This window comes from Patella vulgata, chromosome 2, assembly GCF_932274485.2.
Source record: "Patella vulgata chromosome 2, xgPatVulg1.2, whole genome shotgun sequence".
Classification (NCBI taxonomy): domain Eukaryota; kingdom Metazoa; phylum Mollusca; class Gastropoda; family Patellidae; genus Patella; species Patella vulgata.
The window spans coordinates 32531745-32547529 of NC_065880.2; the positions used below are offsets into that span (position 1 = coordinate 32531745).

At 33.4% G+C, this 15785-nt stretch overlaps 1 protein-coding gene across 2 annotated transcripts in view; it reads left to right on the plus strand.

Moving 5' to 3' along the window:
* LOC126811711 (intermembrane lipid transfer protein Vps13) overlaps positions 1–10425 on the plus strand; it is a 29614-nt gene extending 19189 nt beyond the window's left edge. Inside the window, exons 20-32 of one of the 2 annotated variants that reach the window (XM_050537571.2) lie at positions 579–681; positions 927–992; positions 1171–1227; positions 1633–1769; positions 2085–2280; positions 3695–3770; positions 4296–4381; positions 4587–4710; positions 5362–5485; positions 5872–5938; positions 6636–6784; positions 7091–7217; positions 8321–10425. In XM_050537571.2, coding sequence (XP_050393528.1) covers positions 579–681; positions 927–992; positions 1171–1227; positions 1633–1769; positions 2085–2280; positions 3695–3770; positions 4296–4381; positions 4587–4710; positions 5362–5485; positions 5872–5938; positions 6636–6784; positions 7091–7217; positions 8321–8440 — 1432 coding nt within the window. In that variant the 3' untranslated portion in view covers positions 8441–10425. The remainder of the gene's footprint in view (positions 1–578; positions 682–926; positions 993–1170; positions 1228–1632; positions 1770–2084; positions 2281–3694; positions 3771–4295; positions 4382–4586; positions 4711–5361; positions 5486–5871; positions 5939–6635; positions 6785–7090; positions 7218–8320) is intronic. The other variant, XM_050537572.2, reaches the window with a different exon arrangement.
* The last annotated feature ends 5360 nt before the right edge of the window (positions 10426–15785 follow it).

Sequence of the window (15785 nt, forward strand, 5' to 3'; positions counted from 1 at the left end):
CAACCAGGCTAATTAGTAATAAAGAAGGAATGTTACATTAAACATACATTATGCAAGAGCTAAATCTGTCTATTGCAGGTCTTTCTTTAGGCCTGAAATGTTATCTAAATTATTAATTAAACATTGATTAACCTATCCAAGACCATAATCAACTCTAGATGGCATTGTGAGCTGATTTACTGCATAACTTTCCTTCACGATTTAACGATTAAATAGATAATCAAGACTATGCTGTTTATCGTACTGACTTTTAGTAATGATGATCGAGGCTAGCCGGAAATTTCAACCGCTTAGTTCTCGGTTCATAGTTGATCAATTTGAATGAAATTTTCAGCAAATTGCCTTTACATTATCTAGCTTTTAACTATGATAGTGAGAACTGCCAACTCGTTACCAAATCTCCCATAATGTATCTTTAAAATAATTTGTTCACATAATCCTTTAATTCTGTTCTATGTTTTTTTTTCTGGTTCAGATAAGAAGTATTAATTCTTGCCAATATTAATAAAAACAATACTCATGATTTTTTCCTTCCCTTAAATGGTTTATTAGTAATGAGAATATGTTTTATGCTGTAGGTACATGAAGATTTTGGTTCAAGAGTTTAACATTAGAATAGATAAAGGCTTTATGTTGTCAGTTTATGATGTTTTTGCTCAACTGCAAAAAGTAGAAGAGGAGGTAAGGAGTCTCTAGTTTTTGTCAAATTAGAAAACATCGCCCACATGGAAAACCAGCACTGATATAGTTCTGCTTCAGATAAGAAACATCTTCCATGCAAGCATTGGAAGTCCTAATGTAATATGTTGGATGTCTGTCGATAAGGGCAGCCGAAATATAGAAATTTGAGAAACTAGTAACATACAATAATGCAAGGGAAATTTTATAGAATGTATATTTTGATTTTGTTTGCTTTGTTATTTTAGAGTACCCAGCTGAATTCTGATTTATTACTAGCTCAAAGATCACTACAAGAGGTAGCCTCTGTCATGGTAAGCAAGCAATTTTTCATACTTTCACGTTAGTTATCTGGTAAGAGTACTGGACCAAATGCGGAGACATTATATACCGCTATCTAAATTCAGCTATTAGTAAAGACACATGACAATAAGTTTGTCCCATTATATATGTTGTAATATTATATTTCACATTCTTAACATTTTATTTCAGCTATCCACAAGACCACATAGAACATATTATGAATATCTACATCTTTCTCCATTGAAGGTAAACAGATGTTTTGTTTTAATTATTGTGTCAAAAAAAATTAATAACCTTCTGAATATTGATTGGTCTTATGTTTTAATGTCCCAGCTAGAAGGGTCTTTAAAGTGTTCTATAGAGAGTAATCTAAATGGTTAAAAAAAAGGTTGAATGTCGTCTAAAGGTTGGTGTTTATGAATTGAAATGGAATAGGCATGACTATGATCTAAGAAAAAACAAAATGACAGAATGAAATTAATAGAAAGTATTGTGAACTTTAGATGGCCATAAATTCCATAAGTGTTTATGGATATGAATAATTTTTGGACCACTGTGTGTTTAAAACATACACTTTTTATTGTGTATGTTCCTGAAATTCTATTGTCAGGAACACTGTTTCTTCATTTGTTATTTTATATTATATTTTAGTTACATGTTAGTTTTTCATTGAATGGAACTCCTCATCTAATTAATACCAAACCCTCTAGTCTGAAATCGGATATAGTAGACTTCTTCCTGAACTCAGTTGGCGCCACTTTTACAGAAATGAAAGCAGTTGAATTAAGGTAACTATTTAAGTTGGAAAACATGGAGTGCTTGATATCATGAAATTTTACTATGGGGCTAATTTAAATTTTATATACAAAATCTGAATTGACTTTCAAGAAGTCTTCAGATATAAAAATAGATACTACATTGACAGATTCAGGCTTCGCAATACTTTGCTAAATTGGACACTTCCTGAATTATGTAAAATTTGCTTTGAAACCTAATAAAAGTAATTGCTCAATTTCAAAAACTTCAATTTTTGTTTTGTTAACATTTAACTAAATAGATTTTCATTTATGACATTATGATTTGATTTGTGACCTTTATTACAGGATGGCATATTTCCAGCGTAAAGGTGCATTGTTATCCAGTGATCAGCTTCTAGCACAGATACAGTCTCACTATACCCAGCAAGCTCTACAACAAGCCTATGTTCTCATATTGGGTTTAGATGTATTGGGTAATCCATATGGTCTAGTTAGAGATTTTACTCAAGGTTTTGGAGATTTCTTTTATGAACCTTTCTTGGTAAGTTGAAAGTTCCAGTCAGTAAGACGCTGACTTGCTCACCAGGACGTCTCGGGGGTGCTAGTAGTGTTAGCTGGGAAATTTCCTTGGAATTTTCTGGCCTGGTTTCCCCTTGATAGTGGTGCAGGATGGAGGATCTGACAAACAAAATGTCTAGTCATTCGAATGGTACGAGCAAATTAAAGGTACCAGTAGTTCTGCTTTGCAGGCATAATTTCCCTCATAGCACACTGTATGACATATGCCCTTCTTCATTCGCCCAGTTGGAGCTGAACAGTAGAACGTTAAAACCTATTTCATTTGAAATAAACGCAACAGTTGTATGGAAAGCAATTACTGTAATTTTAATCTGAGCTATGTTTCTACAATGACTCTCGTCGTTTTCAAGCAAAATACTAAAACATGCTATTGTACAATCGAAACATTAGTGAAACACCTTAATTAACAGTTGATATATGTATAATATAATGTATGTCGAATCAATACAACAATATGTACCGGTAATAACCAATCTAAACATTAGTAAAACCACTTAATTAACTCTACATTTTTTAAACGCCCACATTTTCATGTGGTCGTGTATATTCTCATCACCCCCATCCATAGGTCCATAGGTCTGTTGACTGGCATCCAAAACTGCTTGTGGACACTCTAGATACTAAAGTTAATATCCGATTGACTTTAAATTTGTACACATTGTTTATGGTCATGAGACAAAGAATTCTATTGATTTTCAACGATTTCCTATTGAGTTATGGCCCTTGATCACTTTAAACTATCTTGTCGATGCTCTAGAGGCTACAGTTAATATCCAATTGAATTTAGATTGATACACAGTGTTTCAGATCATGAGACAAAGAAGTATATTTATTTTCAACAATTTCCGATAATTACTGCCAGAGTTATGGCCCTTGATCTCTTTGAAAAAATCTTGTAGAGGCTAAAGTTAATATCTGACTGACACAGTGTTTTATGTCATAAAACAAAGAATCCTATTGATTTTCAACGATTTCTGATAATTACCGCCATCTTGTGGACACTTTAGAGGCTAAAGTTAATATTAGAAGCCTATCGACTTTCAACGACTTCCGATGATTATGGCAATTGGTCTTAAATGTTTTGTATGCTAAATGTTAGAATAGGGCAGAACTAGAAGCCAGATGTGTTGTTACTCATGATCAGATTTGAGTGTGTTCTAAACGTTTTCATTTCTGACAAGAAAAAAAGTATGCAACAACCCTTGTTGACTCCCCGGACGACTTAGTTGCTGTGGGCGTATGTTTCGTTGCCTGGCAACCTATCTTTAATTCTTAAACAAAATTACCACACAAACTGAAAGATTCATCAATATCCATTTATTATCAGACTTATTTTTAGAAAGATCAAGTAACATGTCTTTTCACCATTATTCTAGGGTACTGTTCAAGGTTCTGATGATTTTGCTGAAAGTTTAGCACGAGGGGTTCAAAGTCTAGTTGGCAATACAGTTGGTAAGCTGTTTACTCAAATCTTTGGTCCTGTATTTTTATAAGATATTATATATACAATATGCCATACGTACAACTGAAGTAGTTAGCTATTAGACATTTCCAAATGCATCCAAAGTAGTATCCAGATATTCCAAAAAAAATGGTCTAAAGGTCAAGCACATCTTAATGCCAATGGATCATTTAACCACTTGCATGTCACAGCATGATAAAGAAATGAATATACCATAGGTTTTGTTTAATATTTTTAGCTGGTTTGCATTGGATATCCTCAAGCAAATTATTCATTACATCATACCATCAATTTATACTTCTGTCGTTAAATTTTCATATTTCTTCAAATTTCTGTTTTGTCATATTGATGTGTCTGTTTCGACTTAGACTAAATTAAATTCATTAAATGAAATCTTATGGAGACTTTTGATATGATGAAGCATTCAGCAATAGATTTTTGAAAATAATAAAACACATTCATAATTTCTAGATGAACATAAGAATATGTCAATTTTTACCACATATACTTTTCAGGTGGAGCTGCTGGTTCAGTTGCCATGGTAACTGGTTCTGTTGGAAATGCTTTAGCTGTCTTATCTTTCGATGATGATTACAGAAGAGTGAGTCATACAGATATTCTATTTTTAAAAAGCTGAATAAATTTCTCAGTTACCTTAAGATTTGTTATTTCCACAGAATTGCTCATCAAAAAATGAATTTTCGAAACTATTCCAGCCAAAATTAAAATGAAGATTCTTTAGAAACTAATAAATAATGTGTAAATATATTTCGATACATATTTTTTATTTATTATTGATTTTACAGAAAAGAAGAGCAAGGATGCAGCAACAGCCAAAGCATCTACCAGCTAGTTTAGTTGTAGCAGCTAGATCACTAGTTATAGGATTAGGAGTAGGATTCTCCGGCATTATTCTTGACCCTGTTAAAGGTAAATAAACTTATATTTTATTTATTGTGTTTACTGTTTTGGGCTCAGCTACCAATATGAGAGTCATTTTATTCTCACATTTGTATGCAGGGTTGAGGAGAGATATGGCAAAAAACCTCCATAGCTAACTCTTACAAATATCATATAATTTTTTTACAATCAACTAATCACAAATTCCATTATAAACCACATTTCTTACACTCCTTAGTTCTCTTCAATAACAAGGGGAAAAAAAACCCCACAGAAATCCTCCACTACATTGAAGAGTGTATGCATAAATTTGAGTATAATGATTTTTCCAGTCCTTGTTTTTCAATGCATTTTGATTTACTCACAAATGGGGGTTGGATGGCTGAATGGTTAGCGTGCGCGCGCTGTATCATAAAGTCTGCCATTGAGTCGACTGGCGTGGTTTCGAATCCCCGGTTGTACATGGCAAGGAGTAGGGTCGCCTGTCCAACCTCGTGGGTTTTCTCCGAGTCCTCCGGTTTCCTCCCACTGCTAAAGAGCCCTACGCGCAAGCGAATTATGTAAATAAAATTAAACCATATGTTAGTCCCGAAATGACCAAGTTTGTGTCGAGTGGACGTTAAACCCCATTTCTCTCTCTCTCTCACTCACAAATGATTGAATGTAATATAATATTTACAGGTGCTAATGAGGAAGGTGTTGAAGGATTTTTTAAGGGTGTTGGTAAAGGGATTTTAGGTTTATTAACTAAACCTGCTGGAGGTGTTATTGATATGGTCAGCATGGCTTTTGATGGAATTCGCAGGTAATTATACTTTTCATTTTGCAATGTATGTAACAAGAACATGATTATAAGTATTGACTTATAATGTTTTTGAAAAATTTTAATTTTCCTACAATTGCATTGAAATTTCATTAACAGAAAAGATTTCAGTTACAGGGTGTTATCTAATTTGAATCATTTTGTCATAAATTAACAAATATCTGTACAATTGGGGCTGGACTGGGAATTTTAAAAAAAATAATAAAATATTATAATTCTCGTTTCAAAGTTTTAGATTTGTGGAGCAAATAAAGAAAATGGTCTATTTTTATAAATACAACACAACTAAAACTCATTCATCTTTCGGTATCAGTAACATTATTCCCAAGTAGAGTGATTTTAATTTGTGCATACATTTACATTTACAGGGCAGCTGAATCTGAAGAGGGTGTAATAGCCAGAACTAGATTACCTCGATTTATAAACCCAGCTATTGTAAGTTTTCTCATTAAAATAGCTTCCGAACTGGTGTGGGGGGGGGGGGGGTGGGTTAAGGAGAGAGCTCTTGATTTTCTGTTCGAAATTAATGGAATAACAATGGAGTGACATGAAATTGTGTCCTGTCATAGTTCTGTCAGTACTGAAAACCAATGTGGTGTGAGCAGCTGTGGTGATTGGTCAAGATAGTATCATATTCAGTTGAAGGATGCCTTGTCGTCCGAATTTCTTGTGTTTGCTCGGTTGATACCTTTCGAAGGATTGAGAGAATTCAATTCTGATATGTTCAGCCAAGTATATCCCAGGAAAATATAGTTTCTATTTAATTGCATGTAGTAAAAGCACCCCCAAAACATGTTTCTATACCAGAAGTACAGCATAATTGGTTAGCTATGTGACTTCCTCAAATCTTAATAAGAAGTGGTATCGGGTGTTCTAGAAAGAGTAAGCATACTTTCTCCTGTGCAACACACCCATCTTTACTTATCAATGCATGGAGGTTAAAGGGGTAGAGTGTTGTGCTTTCTGTTCTTGATCCTACCTAGAAAGATTCTTTATAGCAATTATTTGACTTGCCTCTTAATATGTTGAATTACCAGTTCTATCCGTTGCTAAAGTCAATGAATTCAGTTACTGAATTTCAGTATTCTTTGAACTGGTAAATTTTAACTTACTGGTTGATATTTATTTTCAGGGCTTACGACCATACTCGCCATATAGGGCAGCTGGTAAACGTTTATTAGGGACTCTACGAAAGGCCGAGTTTGTGAAAGGAGATATATATTGGTCTCATGCTCCTTTAAGTAAAGAAGAAAAGGCTGATATTTTTATGCTAACTGATAGGTAATTTGTTTATACAGTAGGGTTTCACATTAATTCTGATGTTTGGGAGATCTGTGTTGTAGTAATTGAGTAGAGCAATAACACTTATTTATGAAAGAATTGACATTTTTTTTTCTTCTAACAAGAATTACCATTGAGAATATACTTGTGGAAATGTCTGAATAAATCAGCAAATGTTCTTTCATAACTATGTGCTATTGTTTATTGCAGTGAGATTGTATTATTTGTATATTCCAAATTTATCATTCTCGGTCTAAAAATGAAATGTTATAATGGAGGGATGTACATGAATTTTTTTTCTTTCAGACATTTAATGATTGTGGAGCGTTGTAGATTTTGGGGTGGCTGGGAAGTATGTTGGCATGTGAATATTGATGACTTGTTGGGTGTTCCTGCCATTGTTGAAGATAAACTCATTTTCAAAATAAGACAGGTCAGTTACCATAGCAGTACCACATTTCGAAATGATTAAGTCATTGATTTTATGTAGCCACTCTTTATTGTCCTAGAATTGCTGGTCAACAACTATCAGCGACGTCAATGCCTAAATGGTATTTAAACTACTTATTCGTCTTGGGGCCACAATGGCTAAATGAGTAAGACCCTGGCTAGCTAACCTGGAGGTCGTGGGTTAACTCCCAATGTTTTCAGAGAAAGTTTATCAGGATATATTCCACCGTGGTTTCTCCTTGTCAGTGGTGCAGCACGGAGAGATGGGACAAAAAACGAGGGCCTGTGTACACATTGGCATGCACGTGTAAAAGATCCCTTGTCAAAACTTCCCTCATAACACACTATATGGCGTATGCCCGTCTTCATAAGCCCAGTTGGAGAAGAACTATAAAAGAGAAATTTTCAACCATGTGTACCATAGGCAGCATGGTGAAGATCCAATGACTGTTGGAAATCTAAATAAGAGTAAGCGTAATGTTGTGGTGCATGTTCACCTTCATTATCCTATTTGGTGCCGAACAGTAAGAAGTTACACCCCATTTCATTTCAGTCTTCTAAGACATTATTAAAGATCTCTTAAATCTCATACATATCAGTTGTATAATACGTCTATTGAAATTGAATCCAAAAAACACTATTATCGTGTACAGAGGGTTAATTGATTAAACATGCATTATGCAAGAGCTAAATCTGCCTATTGCAGGTCTTTCTTTAGGCCTGAAATGTTTTCTAAAGTATTAATTAGACATTAATTAAGTGATCCAGGCCTTAATCAACTCTCGATGGCATCAGATTTCTCCGATATTAAATAGATTAGAATGGTTCAGCGATACTTTGATTTAATCAAATATGGAGGACCGAGACTTAGCTTCGATCAACCAGTACGGTGGTTGAAATTATTGCACACGTCTTTCAAACCTTCAAAGGCTAATATCTTCGCTTGCAATAGAGTAATTTGAATAAAATTTTCAAATTATTCATTTTACATCATCTACTTTCGAACTATTATATCAAGAATGGCTAGTTCTTTATCTAAATCTTACATAATGTATCTTTAAATAAATAAATTCCTAATCTTTTCAGGATGATGGCCATGTTAGTTTATTTGGTGGAAGTGAGAAAGAGGTCAAAAGTCCTGAAGCTGATATTTTACCATGGATACAGAAACAAGTGGAACTGGTTATAAAATACAGAGTATTATAAGATAATCTGACATTTTTACTGGAAACGTTTTCATCAGAAATCACTCCTTCAATTCCTGTCTACGTCATTAATTTAAGGAGGTGAATCTGCAGAAATGGAAGAATTTCATGGTTTATCTATGATACAAATTGATCCTTTGTTTACTTTTCTGCAAATTGAAGTGAAGCTGCAGAAAATCGTCTGAAATCAAAACTGGCAAAGAAGATTTGCAAGCTGAAGTTGGCAAAAAAAGAATAAATTTTTGTATTATTTTTCTTCACTTTTTTTTTTGTCCAGACAAAAACTTCTTTTTTGATCAGTTCATTTAATTCCCCAAATTGTTTCCCCCCAAAAAAGAAGCTTTATTTGGTACCATTTATGTTTTAAGAATTTCAATTGTTTTAACTGTTGAAGGGCCCAACATTTTTGTAAACCCATTTGTTATGTTATTGATCTTCATTTCATTCCATTGTAAATAACCATGACAAATTTGTGATTTCACCGTCAAAATATGAAATCGAATTCTGATTTTAAGATTTCTTTTTGTTTCTCCAACAAGTAACTTTTTTTTTAAAATTTTTATTTCCAGTGCAATATTTTTGTTATGTTTTTCATATTACTTTGTTATAAAATGATATATATATATGTTTTTGACTCAGGATAGCAAATCTTAGAGCAACTGACCTCATCACTTTAGTTTAACCAAAATGAAGGAGCTCTTACTCTTTACCAGACTGAAAATTCAACATTTCTCTGTTACTGCAAAATCTTGACAAATGAATGAGATCTCTTTTGTTATCAAATCAGACTGAGAATTGCTGTATAATAATTTATGTTATAGTGAAATGTTGATCACTTACCTCTATAATCTAGTGAAAATGTAGACATGGATAATCTTACTCATGGCGATAGCATGGAAGTTAAATACTTATCTCCAATCGCATATTGAAACAGAAGTAGCCTACCCCAATTTCATATACATTTAGTTCTAAAGAACAATGAAAAAAATGTTGCTTAGAATCTTCTACACATCTGATTCTCTAAAATATATCTGGGATGGCTACTTTAAGTATAACATTAAATAATATGTGATATATTGTCCTAATTGTTATATACATGATACACTTCAATGTTATATACATGTGCTGGTAGTGTGTAATTTAATATACACTGGCGACACAAGAATATGATCATAAGTAGGCATGGCTACATAGAAGGTAGTCGTATATAATACAATATTTTTATATAGAGAGAGAGAGAGAGAGAAATGAGGTTTAACGTCCACTCGACACAAACTAGGTCATTTTGGGACTAACATATGGTCTAATTTTATTTCAATAATTCGCTTGTGCATAGGGGTCTTTAGCAGTGGGAGGAAACCGGAGGACCCGGAGAAAACCCACGAGGTTGGACAGGCGACCCTACTCCTTGTCATGTACAACCGGGGATTCGAAACCACGCCAGTCGACTCGATGACAGGCTTAATGTATATAGACATATAAGCTTAGCACCTGCTTAGTACTTACTCTTCCTTAAACTCTTGATCCCAGCCTAAGGATATTATGCACCAGCTAGTATAGCTAATCTAACAATGGCAAAAAGATAAATAAAATACAGTTCATGGAGTCTGAATAAAAATGAAATAGTAAATATATGTATAAAAAATATTAATAAATCAATTAATTACACTTACGAAAGCAAAATATACAATCTCATTTTCTTAATTAAATAGTAAATTATACAGTTGAAGAAATTTTAGCATGGATTATACAGTGGAAAATTAGATATTGTCAAAAATGCAATGGGGATCAGCATCCATAGTGATGTACTGTGCAGTATTATGTACAGGTTTATCAATTTAGAAATTATGTAAGTTGTATTATTTTAAGATTTATAAGGGTTCATAATATGGATATTACAAATTAAATTTATAATGTTAAAACACATCCATATCTTTATATTTTATATATTATGAAATATGTTAAAATATAATATAAGCATTATGTTCAAATACATATGTAATTAAAATATATACATATTATGTTATAATATATACATATTATATTAAATGTATACATAGTAAGTTAAAGTATAAACACACTATGTTATAGTATGTACATATGTTTACAAAAAAAAATATGTACACATTATGTTAAAATATACATACTATGTTAAAATGTATGCATATTATTTAAAATATATTACATATTATGTTAAAATATATACATATTATGTTAACATATATTCCATTAAAATACATTATTATCTATTTAATTTTATATTATGTATTGATATTAATTGGTGTGATGTGATATGTTGAATTATATTTATTTTTTCTGTTCTGTTATTAATATTTTAAACTGTGATGTTTTATTGATGGACCAATTAAATATTTTTGTTTTCGATTATCACAAATTATGTATAAAAGCATAATGAAATACTAAATTTGATCTCAAGGGAACAATATGGCAGAATAAAGTCACATTTGCTAAACTTAATTTTTACACAAATTTCAACCACTTGTTGCAAACATTCAAGGTGAAAGGTGTAATTAAAAGTGGCTTCAATATTTGATATACGCCAACCTTGTCCCAAAAAAGTGGGACCTTTATTATATTCAAGACCCATGGCAGTGATTCTCACATGGGATGCATTTGGCTCCCAGAGAAGGATTTTTAAATCCAATTTTAGTCAGTAGTAAACTATTTCATTTGATTGCAATTAATAATGAATTTTAGTTTCATAAATTGTTTTACCTCTGTGAAAGTATAATAATTGTGAAAAAGTACTAGATGACAATTTAAAATGAGGAAGGAATGGAGTTTCCTGGGATTGCAATTGGATGAACATAACACCTGGTCTCTTGAGATGTCTATTACATTTAAGGGGTAAGGTGATTCACAACTTGAATAATTCTTAAGCTTAGAAAACAATATTGCCTACAGAATCCAAACCCAGGTCTTTTTTATTATTAAAGGCTGCACAAGTCCATAAATATAGTTGATTTCCTCTTTCATAAAATGTAATTATTTTTATTTATATTGTATTTTTATGATTTGCTTGATCTTAAGTCTTCAAAGTGTTCTCATTAATTCTATATTCAGTATTATGTATTTATTGTTGTTGATATTTTAAGGTGACTAGATCTCGTTTGTTTTTGATATCTGTCTACATTTAAAATTTTAAGTCCATAGATAGAGCCAATGTTGAGATTTGAATTTTGTCAACAGTCTGATTGATTCTCTTCCCCTGTCTGAACATTGAAAAAATAATTACAAAATCAACCAAATTAGTAGGTTATGATGAGATATCTCTTTACTACATATTTGTTTTTCATCTTTATTGCAGTAAGCCCTATTCTTCCCTAAATGTCATTAATTTATTGCTCCTTCACTGAAATGTGGGACCAAGTTTATTATTATTATCATAAATCTTATTGTTATTAAATACATTATGCATAATGTTGTATATACAAATTAAATAATTTATGTATATTTATCGTTAAGAACAAATAATATTTGTAAAGTGCTTTCAGTATTAGGGTGCCCCACCATAAATAAATATCTCCAAATATCTTGACATTTACACCACAATATTTATATATATACCAAGCCTTAAATCAGTTTCGCACATTTATTTATAGTCACTAAATAAACGGTTGTGTACTTAATAAGCTATGACCATTTAACCATCGATAAATAATAGACTGAAATATGGTTACGAGTGTCGGCCATAATATCCCGAGTTCATCGGGATTTTCCGACGTGGTTTCCCCTTGTCAGTGGTGCAGAACGGAGGGCCTGACAAGGACAGCTGTCTAGTCCTTCGGATGAGAGTAAAACCGAGGTCCCGTGTATACATTGGAATGCACGTAAAAGATCCCTTGACAGTTGGAATTCGATATAAGAGTAGGCGATAGTGCCGCTGCCCGGGCAAAATTTCCCTCATAGCACACTGTATGGCGTATGCCCGTTTTCATTAGCCCAGTTAGGAGCAGAACCCCATTTCATATCATTTCATTTCATTTGAGTAAAACAAATAGGTTACATGCCCTTGTTTTGACAGGCCGGGATAATCAAGACTACTTTTTTACGAACCATAACAGAAAGCTGGAACAAGAAATTTAATTTAGAAACACCACCTTAGGCAACTCAGTAACTGTTTTAAAAACTTTGTAAGAGTAAAATGAAACTATTGCTAGTATCATGTTCTTGCCTAACCCAAGTGTTTCAGAGATATTATTTGTACTAAACCAAAAGATGCCGCTCCTATAACGGTATAGTTAATGATAAAGCAATTTTAAAAATAAAACGAACGTAATTTCTAAAGCTGCTGTAATAACCAAAAAGCTAAATATTACTGCTATTCAGAATCGTCAACAATAGATTTTTTACGGCTGTAATAGTTGATAGATGTGTAGAGAATTTCACGTGCGATGGCTATTTATAGACTCATATAGACTCTTGGGCTGTACGTGTGTTATCGCACAAGCCACTGAAGCGTGCACATTCAACGTGTCGTGTTCAACTTTCAGTAGGGAAAATTTTCGCTGCATGGGGCACCCTATCAGTATATATTATGTTGATCGTTTCAAGTGGTCATCTTAGAAAACATCAAATAACTTTCATATTCTTCCGAAACAGTGGGTAGAAAATCTAGAAAACAATTGATTAAAAATGTATTAGTCATTGGGATTTTAAAATCGTTCATTTGGAAGATTTTAAGGTCAAAACACTGACATCTTAAGCTTTAAGAAAATTATGTGGATATTTGATGTTTTGTAAGTGGAATTCCTCTTTATTACGTAATAATTGTTGTAAGTTGATATTTGTAATAATTATTGTAACATATCACCATTTAATTTATCCTCTAATATTTTATGGATATTCAAATAAAACAAAAGTATATATAATATTTACTGTTGGTTTGATATAGGAAATTTGCGAAAGGAAACCATTGCCGGTCATCGGGGTATTACAGATAAAAGCGTATCCAGGCATAACGATTTGGTGTTCGTTGAATTGGCAAATTTGGGGGTTCAGAGGTTGCAATTTGTAACTGAAACCTTAGAAAGGCTTTATGGGTCAATCAATATACCGCAATAATAATTCCAAATTCCAGTAGACATGCCGATTGACCCGAATTAGAAGATCACGTCTATCCTCAGTCTACCTCAGTTCAAAACCCACAGCCGTTAGGTTGTTGTCTTACCTTTATTTGTGAAAATCTAATGCCATTTTTAATATTACCTTTATTTTCTTGGCGGAAGTGATGATGCCACTTTAATCGCATACACACATATTTCGCTTCGAATGCTCATAATTTCTTTGCAGACATTACACGCGTAACAAAACCTCAGTTCAAAACCCACAGCCGTTAGGTTGTTGTCTTACCTCTATTTGTGAAAATCTAATGCCATTTTTAATATTACCTTTATTTTCTTGGCGGGAGTGATGATGCCACTTTAATCGCATACACACATATTTCGCTTCGAATGCTTATAATTTCTTTGCAGACATTACACGCGTAACAAAAATGTATGTTCAAAATTTGTGTCCAAAACTAGTTTGATATCTAATCGTTCGGGAAATAAATCCGTTGGTAGAAGTATTTTGACCACAAGCCGTCGATGTAGACTATACAGTTCTTACGTATATTATTAATAATTCGTTTTGTTCTGTTTTCACTTTATAATACTACCATAAGGACTGTATCTTTTTCGTTATGATGGGATTTATCGTCCAGATATGGTCGAAATTATGATGTTGGATGATTGTGTATAGTACTGGCAGAAGGCAAGCCTACGTTGCTATTACAAGTTGTTTTCAGGAAAATAGTTTCTTTTTGCTGACCTGAAATGGCGAGCCACGTCAGTAAGTGTCGTGTTGGAAAAATTCTACTGAAGATTTGATTTCACTCACTCTGCACAGTCTGTGAAAAAGAAGGGGGCGTAGACCGATCAAATTAGTACAATATCTCGATCGTTAGTATTTCCATAAACTGAAGATAAGTCTAGGGAATATCCAACTGGATATACTATTGATCTCCGACATAACCACATAAAATCTTTTGTTCAATTGGGATTTTAGATTACAAGAAATAATAAATCTTCGTTACATTTCAACAAATGAAAATATTCTCTAGTCATCTCTTCAAACATTATCGTTGGTCAAGCTCGAATAGTTCGAAAGATTTAAACACGGATAAATTTAACTATTCTCAGGCCCCAATCGAATCCTTGCCTCCATAACCCAATATATTATTAGTTTTAATCGCCGAATAGATGACGAGCATATCGCGATACAAATAGCTACCTTATTAACCATACATTAATAACGTATTGAGGTAAACTTAAAGAAACGCAATTGTATCAAAACGAAATGGCGTTAAACGTCTTACTTTCTTGAACCAACCGAGATGCCATGTGCGATGAACAAAATCTGGCCTGATCAATGCAGCGACATTTTCGCTTTTTCGGCGAGTACACAGCTGGACCTAGATCTTTGTTCCATCAGACGCTTTTTAATAACCAGACTGGACTAACAACGGGATCGAATTTCATGTATTTAGCTACTCGGGCTTCAGTACTGTGTTTTACTGGAAGGAGAAAATTAAACCACTTGAAGTTCTCGAGGAAGACGCAGATGGGACACTCACCCATTACCTTAGCGGACTTGCCTCTGAAGATCAACCAAAACTGAATAAAACAGAATAGTTAATTTGTCCCTTATGTGGTCTGAAGGGCAAGACGAAGGATGTCTGTGAGGCCAGATATGTAAACTGTGTCAGATGAAGGTACTAGTATCATTCGAGTATCCTTCAATATGGGGTAAAGTGGACAACTGACATAACTTCAGAATTCTAAACCATTATAATATTTCATCATGAACCCAACTTGAAGAGTGTAAAGGTTGAGAAGAACCCGACTTTGTAATCAAAGTGACACCTTCAATTTTATACTCGGTAGAGGTTAATTGTTCATTAATTTTAACTTTGTGATACTTCCAATGTTTAATCTAGCCCAAAATTTGGGACCCTCGTGCGGCGTCTGGGGGATGGTTATGCAGATGAAAATTTGTGTAGCAAAGCCGGGTTTGTACTCAATGCCCCTGTTTATTTCAGTTTGTTTCCATATCCCTTTTTTGGTGCTCCAGGGGTCCCCCGCAGCATTCGAATCTGAATGTTAGGTTACGCAATGACCATTCACGTAGACGGATATTTGTACCTTGTTCGTTTGACCAAAATGCTCGGGGTTGCCGGTCGAAAACTGAATCGAGTGATGACAATGTTAGTTTGAGAACTTTAACTCTTTTGTCGAAAATATGTAGGATTAACGTTAGCAATGTGCACCGAAAGATGATATTTC